Source organism: Temnothorax longispinosus, chromosome 6 (genome assembly GCF_030848805.1).
Source record: "Temnothorax longispinosus isolate EJ_2023e chromosome 6, Tlon_JGU_v1, whole genome shotgun sequence".
NCBI classification, from domain to species: Eukaryota; Metazoa; Arthropoda; class Insecta; order Hymenoptera; family Formicidae; genus Temnothorax; species Temnothorax longispinosus.
The window spans coordinates 5,250,338-5,265,128 of record NC_092363.1 but is presented as its reverse complement, the minus strand read 5'-3'; the positions used below and the strand labels follow the sequence as shown (position 1 = coordinate 5,265,128).

At 46.5% G+C, this 14,791-nt stretch overlaps 1 protein-coding gene and 1 long non-coding RNA gene across 12 annotated transcripts in view; one reads left to right on the top strand and one right to left on the bottom strand.

Annotated features, from left to right (window-relative positions):
- Nucleotides 1–14,791, top strand: part of Ten-m (teneurin transmembrane protein Ten-m) — a 520,735-nt gene that overhangs the window by 467,940 nt on the left and 38,004 nt on the right. Inside the window, exon 1 of one of the 10 annotated variants that reach the window (XM_071781857.1) lies at nucleotides 2,064–3,619. The exons of 8 other annotated variants lie outside the window; for them this stretch is intronic. In XM_071781857.1, the coding sequence (XP_071637958.1) occupies nucleotides 3,514–3,619 (106 nt within the window). In that variant the 5' untranslated portion in view covers nucleotides 2,064–3,513. Of the gene's footprint in view, nucleotides 1–2,063; nucleotides 3,620–14,791 lie in introns of those variants that run through there. One more of the 10 variants, XM_071781861.1, reaches the window with a different exon arrangement.
- Nucleotides 1–14,791, bottom strand: part of LOC139815182 (uncharacterized) — a 66,548-nt gene that overhangs the window by 33,560 nt on the left and 18,197 nt on the right. Inside the window, exons 2-3 of one of the 2 annotated variants that reach the window (XR_011732684.1) lie at nucleotides 13,515–13,778; nucleotides 5,303–6,604 (exon numbers count right to left, since the gene is read on the bottom strand). This is a non-coding gene — a long non-coding RNA (uncharacterized lncRNA). Of the gene's footprint in view, nucleotides 1–5,302; nucleotides 6,605–13,514; nucleotides 13,779–14,791 lie in introns of those variants that run through there. The other variant, XR_011732683.1, reaches the window with a different exon arrangement.

Sequence of the window (14,791 nt, the reverse complement as noted above, 5' to 3'; positions counted from 1 at the left end):
GAGTTTCTTTCTCTTTCTCACGTGCTATAAGGCAAAGATATTTAGGAGAGAACGCTTCATTTAACTTTCTATTCTTCTCTAAATCCAGAGCGAGACATAGTGCATAATGCATTCCTCTCGCGTTGCATACAGAACCGTTATTTGCATACATTGTTTAGGATAGAGAACAAGCATAAATTGAAAGTGATCGAAAAGCAATAATTGCGTAACGGATAACACTATTGCACAAACATAAAGTTTATTAACACTGAAGCATTTTTGCAGCCGATGTTCATTAAAACAAATATAATATTAAAGATTTTTTTCGCGTTTTCTTCGAAATTATGAGAAAATTGCGCGAAACCGATGATTACATTGCATGGTATTTTGCATTTTGCATTGTAGGAACAACAATATTATATACGATTACGATATTTGTAGCATATGGTATTTTATCTCGTTTTTCAGCACCGTGCGTATGTGTGCGTGTATTTTAGTTGGGAAGAATGATTAAAATTCTCCTGTATTGTGTACCGCATATACACAATCGCGCCGCGAAGTTATCCGGAGAAGAGAAACATTGTTCCAAAGTTTATCCAGTAACAACATTAATTATTTGCTATTCTAGCAACACGGATTTCAGATATTTTTGCATTAATAATAAATGCGCCGGTATCACGAGCAATTTTCGTTACGTAATGAATAACGCGACAGCACAATGTAATCCTCATAATTGTGGATCGAGCGGTTATAGATGCAAATATTCTACGTTTGTCGACATTTGCTATTATTGGTGCTTTACGATATTAAAAAAAGAATGTAACAGCTTCGGGAATGTGGCTCTGCACACACATTCGTAGATCTTCATACTAATCATACTTTATGCTACGTCTGTCATTATACGAAAGCTACGCCCATTCAGCGCGCATTCTTGTGAGATGACATATTATCTCAATAGCCGTGATTACCGTCCTTGTAATCACCTTTTCTGCCCCGCTGCATTTCAATCGCTCGCACACACGAATAACATCGGAGAAATTCTTCGATTTCCAATCTGCAAAGCCGTGCCCACGCTAATCGATTCCCTCAGTGTCTGTCTGCCGCGCGTCCGCTCCCACACCGAACCAATAATAATCGAAGATCGTGGGCGAAGATCGAGAGTACGGACGGTGCAACATACCTCGTTATCCTGTTCGCGGGCCCTCCCTTTCCCTTTCTGCGTTTAATATTCGCGATACACTTTAATCGTTCATCAACCGCCCGAAACCGGTCATCCCAATAAAACGAACGGGGCCAGGAACGGATGGTGGCCTCGAAGTACGAAGCTAATAATTTTTGGGATTCAGTGGGACAGCGAGAGAGACATTGAAGAAAAATATGCTCTTGCGATATACGTTAATGTAACAAAGTCGACAATTTTAATTTTCTGAGAAACGTGGCTGCATTACTAATTGTAAGTTGAAGTTAATTCTAATTGTAAGTTTAATTGATTTCACGGCTTCTCCTAAACTAGAAATTACAAAAAAATAAATTACTAGGAACAGTACGCTGGAAAAGAACTAGGCGAAATCAGTTAAGCGTCAGCTTGCTCTCATCGATGTTTATCGGAAGAACTCCTAAGGATATTCTTTCGCGGGATTTTCCGGTGGGGCGGGACTTGAATTTCGTTAGTTTTCACGTAGCATATCCGCCCCTGGCCGCCGGAGATGGCAGGAAGATGAGGTGCGAGAACCTGAAGAAGAGCCGGACCAGGCGGGCGGCGGCGCGTGAAAGAGAACGGGTCTTCTTTCGACGGGATCCGCTGCAGCATCAGTGGAGTAGTGGGTGCCGTGATCGTCGAGGACCGGCTGTTGTCCCTTCCTCTCTCTCCGCGCCCCCCTTTCCCGGACGGACCCCTTCGCCCCACCAGCCTAGTCTCACCCAAAGCCTCCTCCGCACCCTTGCTCCAAAATGCCCCTTACGCAAACCTCCCCGCCGCGCCGCCGAAGGATCACCCTACCCCACTCTCTTACCTTCCCCACTACTTCACCATCCACCGTCCTCCACGGTGTCGGGAGTCATCGGTTGCCCCTCTATCCTCAGTCTGTCACCGACCGCGCAAGCGTGCGGTTCTACCAAAGGAGTGTGACGAAGAACGGTTCTCGACGGTCCACGGAGATCGCGTCGCGTGGGTCTTCGCAAGGTCGATGCGTGTGCCGATCTGCTATCCGATCGAGTGTGAAAAAACAAAACAGTGATCCCGGACGTTGAATCACTCGTCGGATCTCGTGCGGTCAGATGATAGATCGCGCGGCCATAAAAGGGAAATTGTTCGAGGATCGCGTGAACCGGTCGCGTGTACGGACCACCGACAGCCCGCATCGCGCGGTCGCCTGAAATTTTCTCGGAACACATTTTCGCAATCCGCGTCTCCGCTGACACCCCGGTCTGCACGACAGGACGTCGATCGACCGGGCCTCTCTCTCTCCTTCGGCGAAGTGACGTGACCGAGGGGACTTCCGGTTTCCACGAGCGAGCGCGAGGTCGCTTCCCCGACGTTGCTGGACATCGTCGATGGGAGGACGGAATCGCCGGTGGTCGTTTATCGGTCGATCGAAAAATTCGCGGCGGAACGAATTGAACCCGTATCCTCGTCATCTACTCCGAAAATTTTCGGAGCAACCCGACTAGTCCCACGCTGTGCCCCGCTTTCAATTGGTCACGGCCTGTCCCGCGCGAGTCACGGGACCAAACAGATTATTATTAATCTCCGTCGTGACGAGAAAGAGAACCGCACGGCTGCCCGCAGTTACTCGTGACACGTAACAAAGTGACAAACGTGAATACTCAATGGATTGCGCATTAGACTCGCAATTCTACGCTCCGACTTCTCAACTTCTCGCGAAGGGCACGTTCTGATGCGAAATGTGCGCACTGTGAACCGACGTTGAGTTCCGAGAGATCGAAAGTGGATCGCGCGGAGTGCCTGTGAAATTCTGTGCATCGCCAAGTGCAAGTGAATGAATGCGGTGCCGATCGAAACGACCGTGTGCCCCGCAAAAGAGGTAACGCCAACGATGCCCGAGGTGACCGCCGTCCGCGACAGACGACAGTCCGACTGCGCGAATTCGAGAACGAGCGCACTTCTTTCCCACCCTCGCGCGTAAAACGGGGGAACAGGTGCACCGGGGGTTTCCACTCGCCTTTCTCTCTCGCCTCGTCGTATTTCAACGACTACGTGCGCTCGCGGCGAGGTTTAATTTGGGATACCGTGGGGTTTCGCGCGCTTTGTCGTACGCGGGCGCGCGCCATCCATCGACGTCGCGGGTCTCTCTCCCCTTTGAAGTTCAAACCGGAAGGATCGTTTATACACGCCTCTCTCTCTCTTCCTCCTGGGGTGATTCGAGACCCAGACGACGCGTGCATATGTGATCGCGACGCTGTTTACTCGGCGCCCTCGAAGCGTAGCCGTAGATCGCGACGAGGTCGCGGCTCGTCGCCCACGTCTCCATTTTCGCTCTCGTCGATGACAAAGAGAGGCGTACGTTCTCCTTCATGTGCGACCCCACCGCGTTGCTGGATCTAGTGCCGGGCGAGGGATTACTCAAGAGGCCGTCCATGGATTACAACGAGTACACGTACTGCTACGGTGGTGGTCGAGGTGGGTGGCATTTCTTTCCACGGTGTTCCGCCACGGTGCGCCGCGCGGCCACCGGGAATCAGCTCGCGCCCGCCGCGGAACGAACGTGATTTTCTATATCGTTCGCGTCCCGATCGCGCGATCCGATGCATTCTTTATTCTTTACACGGCCGTCAAAACCGGCTTGAGCGAAGCGTTGATGGAGAAATCTCGTTGGAAGGAGAATCTCCCGTCGAAGTGTTGGCAGGACTTAAGGCCTCACTTAACTGCGTGCTAATTCTCGTCGTAAATTAATCTATCGTGAAATTAATTGCATTAATTTTCTACATCTTACGCCTGTCATATCGCGATCGTGTAACTGCACAAATTATTTGAGATTACGATGAAAATTATTGATAATTTAATAATGAAACATTGTGCGCTATATTGACGCTATTACGATATTGTAAAAGTGTGTGCTGATGTACAAATGTCTAGTCACTGGTTTTGCTTCTCGTTAGACTCTGTAGAATCAAATACGGGTGATCCTGACGCGTGTAACGACGATATCGCTTCTGTTCCGTGCAAAATTTAAAAATGAAAGGCAGCTCTTCCATGAATATACGGGAGAATATAGCCAATCAATCAAAGAGAATCGGAGTAGTTAAATATTTAACAATGCGAAACGGAGTGGCGTTGATAGAGTGGTGTTCCCGATAACTCGGTTTCTCCATAGAAAAACACAGTGACTAATATTTTTATTAAAATTGACGTTTATTTATTTTTATTTATGCCGCGTTATTCCAAATTACGCGGCATTGTTTAACGCTGACGGCAAGTTAAAAAGATAATATGCGGTCGTGTTATCTACAGACATCTGCATAAACAAACTGCTCGAATCTTATGGAAATGTATGTTACTTGCGATAATTTTTTTCATAAAAAAAAGGTCGTACTTTAATGCCAGATAGTAACCCGGTTTCCGGCAAAATAATAATTAAGAATCCTCAAGCCACGCGATCCAACTACTCCCGCCTCTGTCGTGATAAAGCTTCTATTTTCGGCGCGAATCGATTGTCCCGAGGCAACGCTTCCCCGCGGCGATGAAAAAAAGCAGCAAGACGAAAACATCCCCGCAGAGATGGAGCAGAGGGGTGTCACGCGACTGCATTATCACGCGGGCCCTATTTGTCAAGTCGACGTGTATCCAAGGCGTGACTCGGAGAAATTTTTTCGCGTGTAAAACTGCTTACGGCGTATGCAAATGAAATTTTCCATTATGCGCCTCTTAACTATTCGACGACGAGAGTCCCGCGTTTTAATGGAAAGAGGAAAACGTGGACAGTATCTTACGCGGTATCGTGTAACCGGATTTACTTGTCATCGTGACGTACTTGTGTCGGGCGATGGATGCGAAAAAAAGGATCGATCGAAAGTGAATCAGGTGAATGTTCATAGTAATTCCGATATTTATTTATTTATTTATTTTGACTATTATTGCACTAGTTTTGAGATTGTGCGTAACTCCGCGTCCTAAATAAATGATGGCACCGCGTCGGGAAAGAAAATTTACTCGACGTCATTTATGCACGTTAAAATATTTGGCGCCTAACTCATCAGACTTTTTTGATATTATAGAACGTTGCGTCTTAGGACGTGGGAAAATTCCAGGTACCATACGCTGTCGGGAACAGGAACTTGTTTCATTTTGCCGAAGCACGATGCAAGCCGTCGAGTGAAATTCCGTTTAAACACTATTACGCAAGCACGACATTTCCATTAAGATTTTCCGACGAAGCGAACGGAAAAACGAATATAATTATCGTTGCTGAAAAACGGGGCGTTATAGCGTCGCTTCCTGATGCCGTCCCGTCACTCGGTACTTCGAATTTCTTTAAAAATTATTTTTCTTCGAGACTTTCGAATCAGAAATCGTTCGAAATGACAAATGATAATGTTTCCGTGGCTGGAATCGTGTGACATCGACCGTAATAATTATAATAAGTGACAATTTAAGTTACTGACATGAAAGCCAATACAATTATTCATTAATGCACAACTTAATGCTCTTTTATATTGCTTTTCGCAAAAATTATGCCTTATGCAGGAGCATGTATGTAAGATAAATATTCTTTCTTTTAAAAATTTCTCGCGGAATATAGAAATCTTAAAAAATGCATATGTTTTTCGGTGTCAGTAACGGGGTCAATTAAAACTTGAATTTTATTCATTTTAATGTGCATACATTTGCTCGAATGAAAGTTTGATTGACTGAAAGTGGCGGATCGGCCAGGCTCTGATTGTGGTGTCTCTATTTTTCGCTGGATGGAAAGCTGCCATTTCGCGAAGATCCGCCGCGAACTCGTCCCGACTTCGCGATAGCGTTCGAGCCGCGATAAAAACTCCATCCCCGGCGCGAATCGATCGCCCGCGGGCGCAACACTTTCACCGTGAGAGAGCATGGGGGGAGCGCGAGAGAGGGTGGAAGCTCAGGGAAAAGCTGCGGGAAGAACGACAACGCGCGCGCGGCGGAGAGACATACGTGACGAGGGGTTAGCGAGAGGGAGCGGGTTGCATTACCACCACGCAGGAGCCGTATTTATCACCCTGACATTTCCAAATGTCGCGCGGTTTATCAGGTGTTCCCCGGTGGAAACCTTAAGGCACCGTGGCACGAACTCGCCGCCCACCGATGTGGCGCGGCACGGCGCGGCGCGTCCGTGAGAGAGTACGAACATCGCATCGGCTACGTCATTAAATTTGCATAATAAGACGTCGTGTGGTGGCCGAACGCCACATCGTAGTAACAGTAGTCGTAACCGCGATCATCGTTATCGTCGAAGCTGCTGGTACTCGCCGCGAACAGCTGCCGCGATCGCCAATAATTATATGAAACGGGTTTAGTTAACGCCTCGGTGGACGAAGGATGGAACGAGGCGTCACGCCGTGACAAAAATCTTGGATCGGACGTCCTTCGTGCGCTGCATTTCGTCCAATCTCGAAACTGATCGATCCCGCCAGGTGCAAGCTGAAACATGAAGTCGTGGACTACTCTCCCGTGTTACTTCTAATTTGCTTATCGAGTAGTTTCAGAAAGTCGATAAAATTTATCTCCGATATCTCCTGGTCAAGAAAATGTGAAGCGATTCTGTTATTATAACTGCAATAAGTAACAAAGCATAATTTTGAAAAAATTATGTTATTTTTTTTATATTAGAGAAAACGAAGTTTCATGGATAATTTGAAGATTAAAACAAAATACAATTGTCGCACATTTTATTGAGAGGCAAATAAATTATCTTGACAGATCCTTAAGCAGGCAAGATATTCATGATAAAAAAAAACATAATCTTTCTTGACTTTGTGTTTTTGTCGTCGTTCCTATTCCGAATGCTATTTCCGCGAAAGTGTGTCGCGACATTAAAAGCGCAAATTCGTGAAAGCATTTTTATCGGGGATAGATGAAAAAAACTGCGACAATTTTCGAGAACGAACGTAACGTTGTCACAGGGGGAATTAATTAATTTCGGGCCGCCCTCCGTGCCACGCGATTTGCACGTTAAATCGCGGTCGCCATACCCGCCGTTGCTCTGCGCCCTACGAACGTGACCGATTCGCCCTGCGCGCGACGCATTAAAGTTATTCACTTTAACTATTTTCAAGTTTCGAGTCGGCTGCCGGGGTCCCTTCCCGGGTATACCAGTCCGCGCTGCGTTCCTCTGAATGCACCGTAACGATCCCTCGGAACGCGGCCGACAGGGGCAGGGGCGCCGACAACCCCCACGGGCTCGCGTCGCTTCCGGTTTCCGGCGCGCGCCGCGCGGATTCCGCGGTTGTACACCACCGCACCGTCGCGAACTTTCGTAACGTCGACGGAAATAAAACAAGTCGATGAGTTCGCGATCGTTCGAGAGAGGAAGGGCGGTGGATTAACGCGCGCGCGATTTTGAAGGAATCCGGACGAAGGGCGGGTGCGTTGCGATGCAACTGGCAGATGCTGATTATTCGAAATAATTTGGAAAAAGTGATATATTTTAGTTGTTTAATTGTATTTTGATTCTAAAGCTGAATTAATTTGGATAACAGAAATGTCACGGAGTAATATACTATCATGGCTTTTTATATTTAATTTTTTTTTAATGTTGTCTTTCAATATTTATACAAACTTTTTTTAGTAGTCTATTCTGTGCCAGAGCAATTTTGAAAATTTTAAGCAATTTGAAAATTTAGAGAGTGTTATAGCCACGAATTTTCGCTTTAAAATCGCAGAAAACGTCAGTCCTCGAAAGCGTGCTTTCAATACAAATCCAGCTGCGCTTTTAACGGATATGCAGATAGAGTGTATATACCCAAACAAATAAATTAATAACAATTCCCCGTGAAAAACGCGGGCATTGCGCTTTTTGTGCGCGCGCGAGACGCGCACGTGTAATAAACTCTCCGTTAACGGCGGGATTCTTCACGCGTCTAGCCGTAATATTATATTATAATCGCGCTGATCTCCCGACGTGTATTAAGTCGTTGAACACGATGTCCAGAATTACCGACGTATACGAGAGCAAAAGAGGGAGAGGTAGAGAGAGAGATAGAAAGGGAGCGCCTTTGTAATAACCTTCCCGGAGCGAGCGCGCGCCTATTACCGCCTCGAGCGCTAAAATACCTATATGACGGGGCTGGCCTTCTTGAATTACGCGGCAGGCTGCTCCGTCGAGATTAACGTCTCGTAATAACAAGCGCGCGCGGTGGTGTAAGGTGGTGTACACGGGGGTTCCCCCCCACGGAGGCCGAGGCGAAGGGAAGAAACGATCCAAGAAGCGACGCCACGGCGAGAGGCTCTCTCGTCAACGCCAACGGCAACGGCAGCGGCGGCTTCGATTCCTCGTTAAAGGCACGTGCGTGGTTATCGGTTGCTCGTCTACCACGGTCGTTCTGAGACGGTTCGGATCGGTCCACCACGCAATCTAATTGCTATACCGAAGTTCGCGTGGGATAAAGGCGTGCTTTTCGCCCCTCACACGCGTGAGATTTAAGGATCCCGGTGGAGGAACGAGAGCAATTACCGTTCTCTCGGATCGATAGGGCCGATTTCGCTGCCGGATTGTGTCATTATCGATGGACAACATCGGTTCTTCCTCTCTCTCTCTTTTTCTCTCTTTCTTTCTTTCTTTCTTTCTCTTTCTCTCTTTGAGAAAATAAGACAACCACAAACTTTGATGCAGCCCCGTCGCGGATTGCGAGATTGAGCAATCTTCTCGCGGCTTCATCCCATCGCGCGACATGCGAACTTGAACTTTTCAACGTGGTTGACGCTGTTTTACGAAACTTCGAAAAATCGGACGTGTCAGACAATGCGCCGTGCTCCTGGGATTGATGAAGTTATGTTAAAATATAGCGCGACGTGTTGAATTGTATAATTAAAGATTCAACATTTTAACAAAATAATAGTAATTGATTTATGGTGTTCGTTACTAGTATACCACAAATAACTGATGATCGATTTATTAAAGTAATTACAGAAAAACTCGTTAGTATTATATCATCAATGAAACTTGTTCCGTTTCGCGCTTACAAAATATGCCGCCAACCACTGGAAAATCCCAATTTATGAAAATGGAAAACTTCATGGAATTTATACGAGCTGAGCTGATATCTATTTTCTCAATTTATGAAAATGAAAAACTTTGTGGAATTCGTACGCGAGCCATGCTATCTATTTCGGGAAAAAAATATAATTTAGCATTCCATTCCACAGGTTATGCGTTATATTTTACAAAGTATACATCAGAGTAATAGGCAGCGCCTATTTACAAGATTAAATTCCCCATATAGGATTTGTTATAGATATCATATATATGTGCGATATTATATAAGGTACACAATATAATATACTATCTGTATCTATGTTTCTCTCTCTCTCTCTTAACGTGTCGTACCGAGTTTGTTTGCTTACCCCGCATCTTGTTCCACGGTATCGACGAAGCTGCCATTTTCCTCGAGTAGTCGAGGAAGTCATTTCGACCGAACCGTAAAACGCATCGTACCGTACCCGGCCAAACTTTAATACATACGCCTCGGCGGATGCCGCACTCGAAATTGAGCAATCTTGCACCCCATGAAGCTATCCTGCATCGCAAACTTGCAACTTTGGTATTCCTAGAGTGCCTCGGCCACTGGGCAACTAATTTAGTGGTTTCCTTGGTACGAGACGAACTCGACACTTTTGGTCGCGAAATTGGTATTCCATTGGTCCGTAGGTGCCATCGCCGTTTCTCGAGATAGGAAATCTTATACCTTTTAATCTTATTCCAAAGGCCTCTCTAATTATGACTATTTTAAAACGCGACTATAAATTTATATTCAAGACTAGAATTAATTGCTTAACATAGTTATCGTTTATGTAATGGACTTCGTACTTTAATTGCAGATTAAGATATGAATATATTTAACGTACAAAGAGTTAATCGTTAAGTCGCCAATGAATATTATCAGACATAAACAATGTAATGTGCTAAAGCTCTCTCCGAATATAGTGTTACCGAAAAACGTAACCGATTTAACAAAATCATGGCTCTTATTAATAGCGCACAGTTGCAACGGATATCGGTTATCCGTTCGCTCGCGAGCCGGTTCGGAAAATGTGATTGCCCGAGCAAAAGTTTGGGAGCGGCGGAATCTCAATAGCATAAGGACGGAAGGCTGCTTTCGGGAGGAGGGAGGGAGGGAGGAGGACGAACGACCCCTAGGATCGTCTTCTACGACCTCCTCTCGTCTCGCGGCGGGCCTCCTTCCAATATCCACGAGCTGCCAAACGCAGGATCTCCTCCTCGCCCACGTCGCCCGCCACCCGTCTCGAATCTCCTACCCTTCCTATTCCCTCCCCTGCTTCTATCCCTTACCTCCCTCGCCGCTTCCTTCCTTCCTCCCTCCTTCCTCTTCCTCCGACGGGCAACCTCTCTGCCTCTCCTCGCTCTATCCTCGCCAAACGGCCGCACGGCATCGATTTTAACTTCGGCTTTGTGGATTTATTTTGGCCCCGTGCCTTAACCGACCCGAAAAACCCGTGTGCCGGCGTATTTCTCTAAAGAAATCATTTCCTTTCGCGCGATTACGGTAGAGGAATGGCGACGTGGGATCGGGAAAATCAAGGGGGTAGTACAAACGTCGTGCGTACCGCCGGCAATAAATTTCGCCGTACGATGCGCACAGTTATCGCGCCGATCTCTCGAGCCTTTCCTACATGAAATTCCGGGATGGCAGCCGATAAACATTTTACGATACCTTCTGCTCCTTCGAGAAAACGGGTTAACTCCTAGGGTTGCTAAACAGATTTATGTGACGAGCAGTTGATATATAGTTGCGCGCATATTTATTTTTTCATTTTATGCTGCAAATCTGATAATAAGCGCGGCGCTTGCGATTTTTGTGTTTGCACTTTCTTATGCTTGTCTAGGAGTGTCAGAAAAAACAGAACGTAGAATTTCCTTCTTTGCTCAATTTCAAAGAGGGAGTCTTCAACTCCGTAATGCAATTTGGCTTAGAAGTAGAAATCCGGTGCATTGTGGACATAACAGATATCGTTGCGGACGTCATTGGCAGATATCCCGGGCTATTCCGGCGAAATCTATCGACCTACCGGCGCCTCCTATGAGTGTGGCCCTATTCATTAGGTACGTTCGCCGCACGAGAAATCCGGATTCGAAAGTTTCTAGGGGGAGAAGGAGGAGGAAAAGAGGAGGAGGTGGAGGAGAGAGGAATCGGCGCGTCCTAAATCACTCCTTTCTTTACGTAGGTGTACTAACGACTTTGCCTCCTCCGCAGCCTGTAATTAATAGTCGGACCGCGTTCTCCGGGATCCTATATCACCGCGAAGAGAGGGAACCGCGCGAGATAGCCGTAGATCGTATGGGATTGTAGGACGTAGATCGTAGGGGCCCGATAGGCTCTCATGCCGGTCAAGACCGATCGAATGAGAACGATCATCGTAAGATTTCCATCGACTGTTAATTGCGCCGATTAACGAATACCGACGTCGAAATGCCGATGGGGGAGCGCGATCGGTTAACACCCGTATGTTCGTTGCTGATTAATTCTCGCTCTTTCTCTTTCTCCTTTCCTCTCTCTTCTCCTGCCTCTATATTTCTCTCTTTCTCCACGTTTCTCAGGTAAGACCTGTTAACCCGTGTATAGATCGTAGATCTCCAATTGCCCGTGTCGCCCGTGTCGTAAAGAGCCGGGGGAAACGTAACACGGGATACGCTCGTCGATCTGCGCGAGATACATGGGTAATCGTTAGCAACACTTTACGGCCGCCGCTATTACGGTAAAACGTAAAACATTATATGGGGGGAGCTCCATTAAATGACCGGTTAATAAATAACTGCCGCGATATATGTGCGTGCGCGCACTGCATTCGGCCGCGGAACGACTTTCCTGCGAGAGTCGATCTCCGTGTGTGTCGCCCGATTACGCAAAACCCGGCGTAACTATCAAGAATCGTACACCTACTATTCAGTTCGCTGATTAAACGATAGCGCGAAATGCCTGAAGGTGCTGCCGAGATACGTTTACGGCGCCACGACTGTTCGTACTAATTAATTTCGCGAACGTCGTCCGCTCGCATTCAGCCGATGCCTGATATTATTGCAAAGTCACTTAACGAGCGAAAAAGATCATTGCTTTCGCAATAAACCTTTACGACATCCTAATAACGAGGTACATAAATATCGTCGGTATTACATGTTATCTTTAACATATCGTTTTGAACTCTATGAAAAGTTGTTAACAGCGATGTAAAATGATTTATATTTTCCAGCTATATTCTTTGTCTCATATCCGCTTGCATGCGCTCACGTTTGTTCGCAAATTGCACAGGTATAGGTTGACGTTACCTTCTACTTTATTGATACAGACTGGCTTAGATGATCTGAAATAAATTTGACATAAAGACCTAAACCTATATTACTTACTCTTATTATACTTATCTGTGCAAATAAAAGCGCAGGGGAATTCAGGGGAATATCGGTATACCCGCGATACAGCTCTCGCATTATCGGTTAATGCAGCAATTCTCTTGGGACGAGGGACGAGCCGGTATCGATGATACTTAGCCGACGTCCCGAGCCGACCGCTCACTCGGTGAAACAATAATGCGACTCGCTCGGCGATCGAGGGGCACCGATTCGCCGACGATTGCGAACCCCGTAGCCACCCACGCGTCCTAGATCGGCGGGATCCTTCGGGGTCTTGCGGGACAATTTACTCGCGACGTGTCCGTGTAACCGGCGTGTAACTGGCGCGCGTAAAGCGCGATCGTATACGAGACTTGCTATCAAATCGCGGCGCGAAACGCGGCGTTTCACACGATGGTCGGCGCGCAGATATTATGACATCCACGTTGGAGAGAACAGAGAACTCGCCCACGGGGAGAGATCGTCAGGGCACGATCATCGATCGGCGATAATGGCTGACGACGCGAACACGTGGGCGAGTTACAGGCTCTCGGCCGACTCTCGACCGCAAAAGTTTGCCGATGAGAACGGCTTACAGGGTTACTCGGAGTGTTAGCGGTGTTTCGGTCCGATGCGTTTCTTCGGTACCAAATTGCAGCAATTTTACAAGCGACCCCGTTGCCGTCCGATGTTCGGAACTTCGGAATTGCAGACCGTTGCGATTCGGCCCGAAGATACTTATCATTCTCGAGCGTGATTAACGTGTAACAATGAACGTAGACACGTGAACGAACGAGGCTCCGATCGCTTTAAGTAATTACTAATAGCGCCCGATTTTTAACCGCAGAGATATTACACGGAGAAACAGCACGTTCCAAATTATTTTAGTCGATTGTTCAACGCGCTCGTAACTTTGATCGAAATGTTTATAACGAGAGATGCGTTGGACTGGAAGCGGGCATGCGAAAAAAATTCCGAGTTCCAACTCACGTGCGTCTCCTTAATTGGCGTGTTAGGGGACGTAAAACCGGTCGTTCGTTGTACGTTCCGCTCGGCGATCGCTCGCGTGAACACACACAGCGTTTTCCATGTGTTTTCGGTTCGCCGATGCAGCCTGCCGAAAACAGGGTACCAATTATATCGGCCGCAATTCCTGACATCCTGCACTTTGCTCGCGAACACACTTTATGCGCGATCGATGCTCTCAATCGATATCCTTCCACGACACCATCAGAACTTTCGCGTGAGCAATTGCTACGAATTAAAAAGTAAAAGATATTATTATCATTAAAAATTAATATAAGTTATTTCGTGCACTCTTATATTATCTTATAATACGGTACAAAATTAATGAGATATTATTAAGATTGAGAGCGATATTATTAAGATTAAATTATTGAGTATACCTTGAAAGAAAGTTTAAACAGGGTCAAGTTGATATTCACGTCCTAACGTGTGGTCAAAATGTTATTTCTTATCATGTTACATTTTACAGTGCAATGATATTAACGATTATAGGAATTAAAAACTAATTTGATCAAAAGTCTTTATTAGGTTGTAGACTACTAATATTATAAAACTATAGAATATTATAAAAACTATGTTGTATGCGAGGTCCATGCTGTAAAACTCATTTCTAATGCAAAAAAATAATCACTCGAATATTATTCAGTTCGACTTGAAAGAGAAAACCGGAAATAAGATTTGCACTATTTGACTAATAACAATTTTTATGCATGATGTCAGGGATATCCTGCGAGCTTTCACATGAAAGCAAAAGATAGAGAGAGCAAAAGATAAGGGTAAGGGGCATTCGCTCGAATTCACACGATCAGACGCTTTGATTTTCGAACCGCCGTTTCCCGTCTGGAAAATGCCTCGTCTTTCCACGCTCGGCTTAGTCTCGCCTTTCGAAGGAAAGGATCGCCGAGGGTGTCGTATCGAGGTGTTTCGCGGAGGTCCACTCGAACACACTAGACACGCCGGACTTCCTGGTCGTAAAGACAGCGAAAGAGAGACGGAGAAGAAGGAAGAGAAACTAGAAGACTAGCCCACTCGCGGCTCTTCCACTACCGGCGGCGCGTGCACGCCACATAAATTCTAATGGGAAACGAATTAAGCCGCCCCATTTTCTCACCCTGAGCCCGGAGCCCGGAGCCCGGAGCCCGGAGCCCCTTATTTTCGCCGAACGTGAAAAGTTTTCAGCGTACTTTCGCGGAAGGAGATCCTCTTAGATATATCGTACTTAATGCAACCGCCCTCTTGCA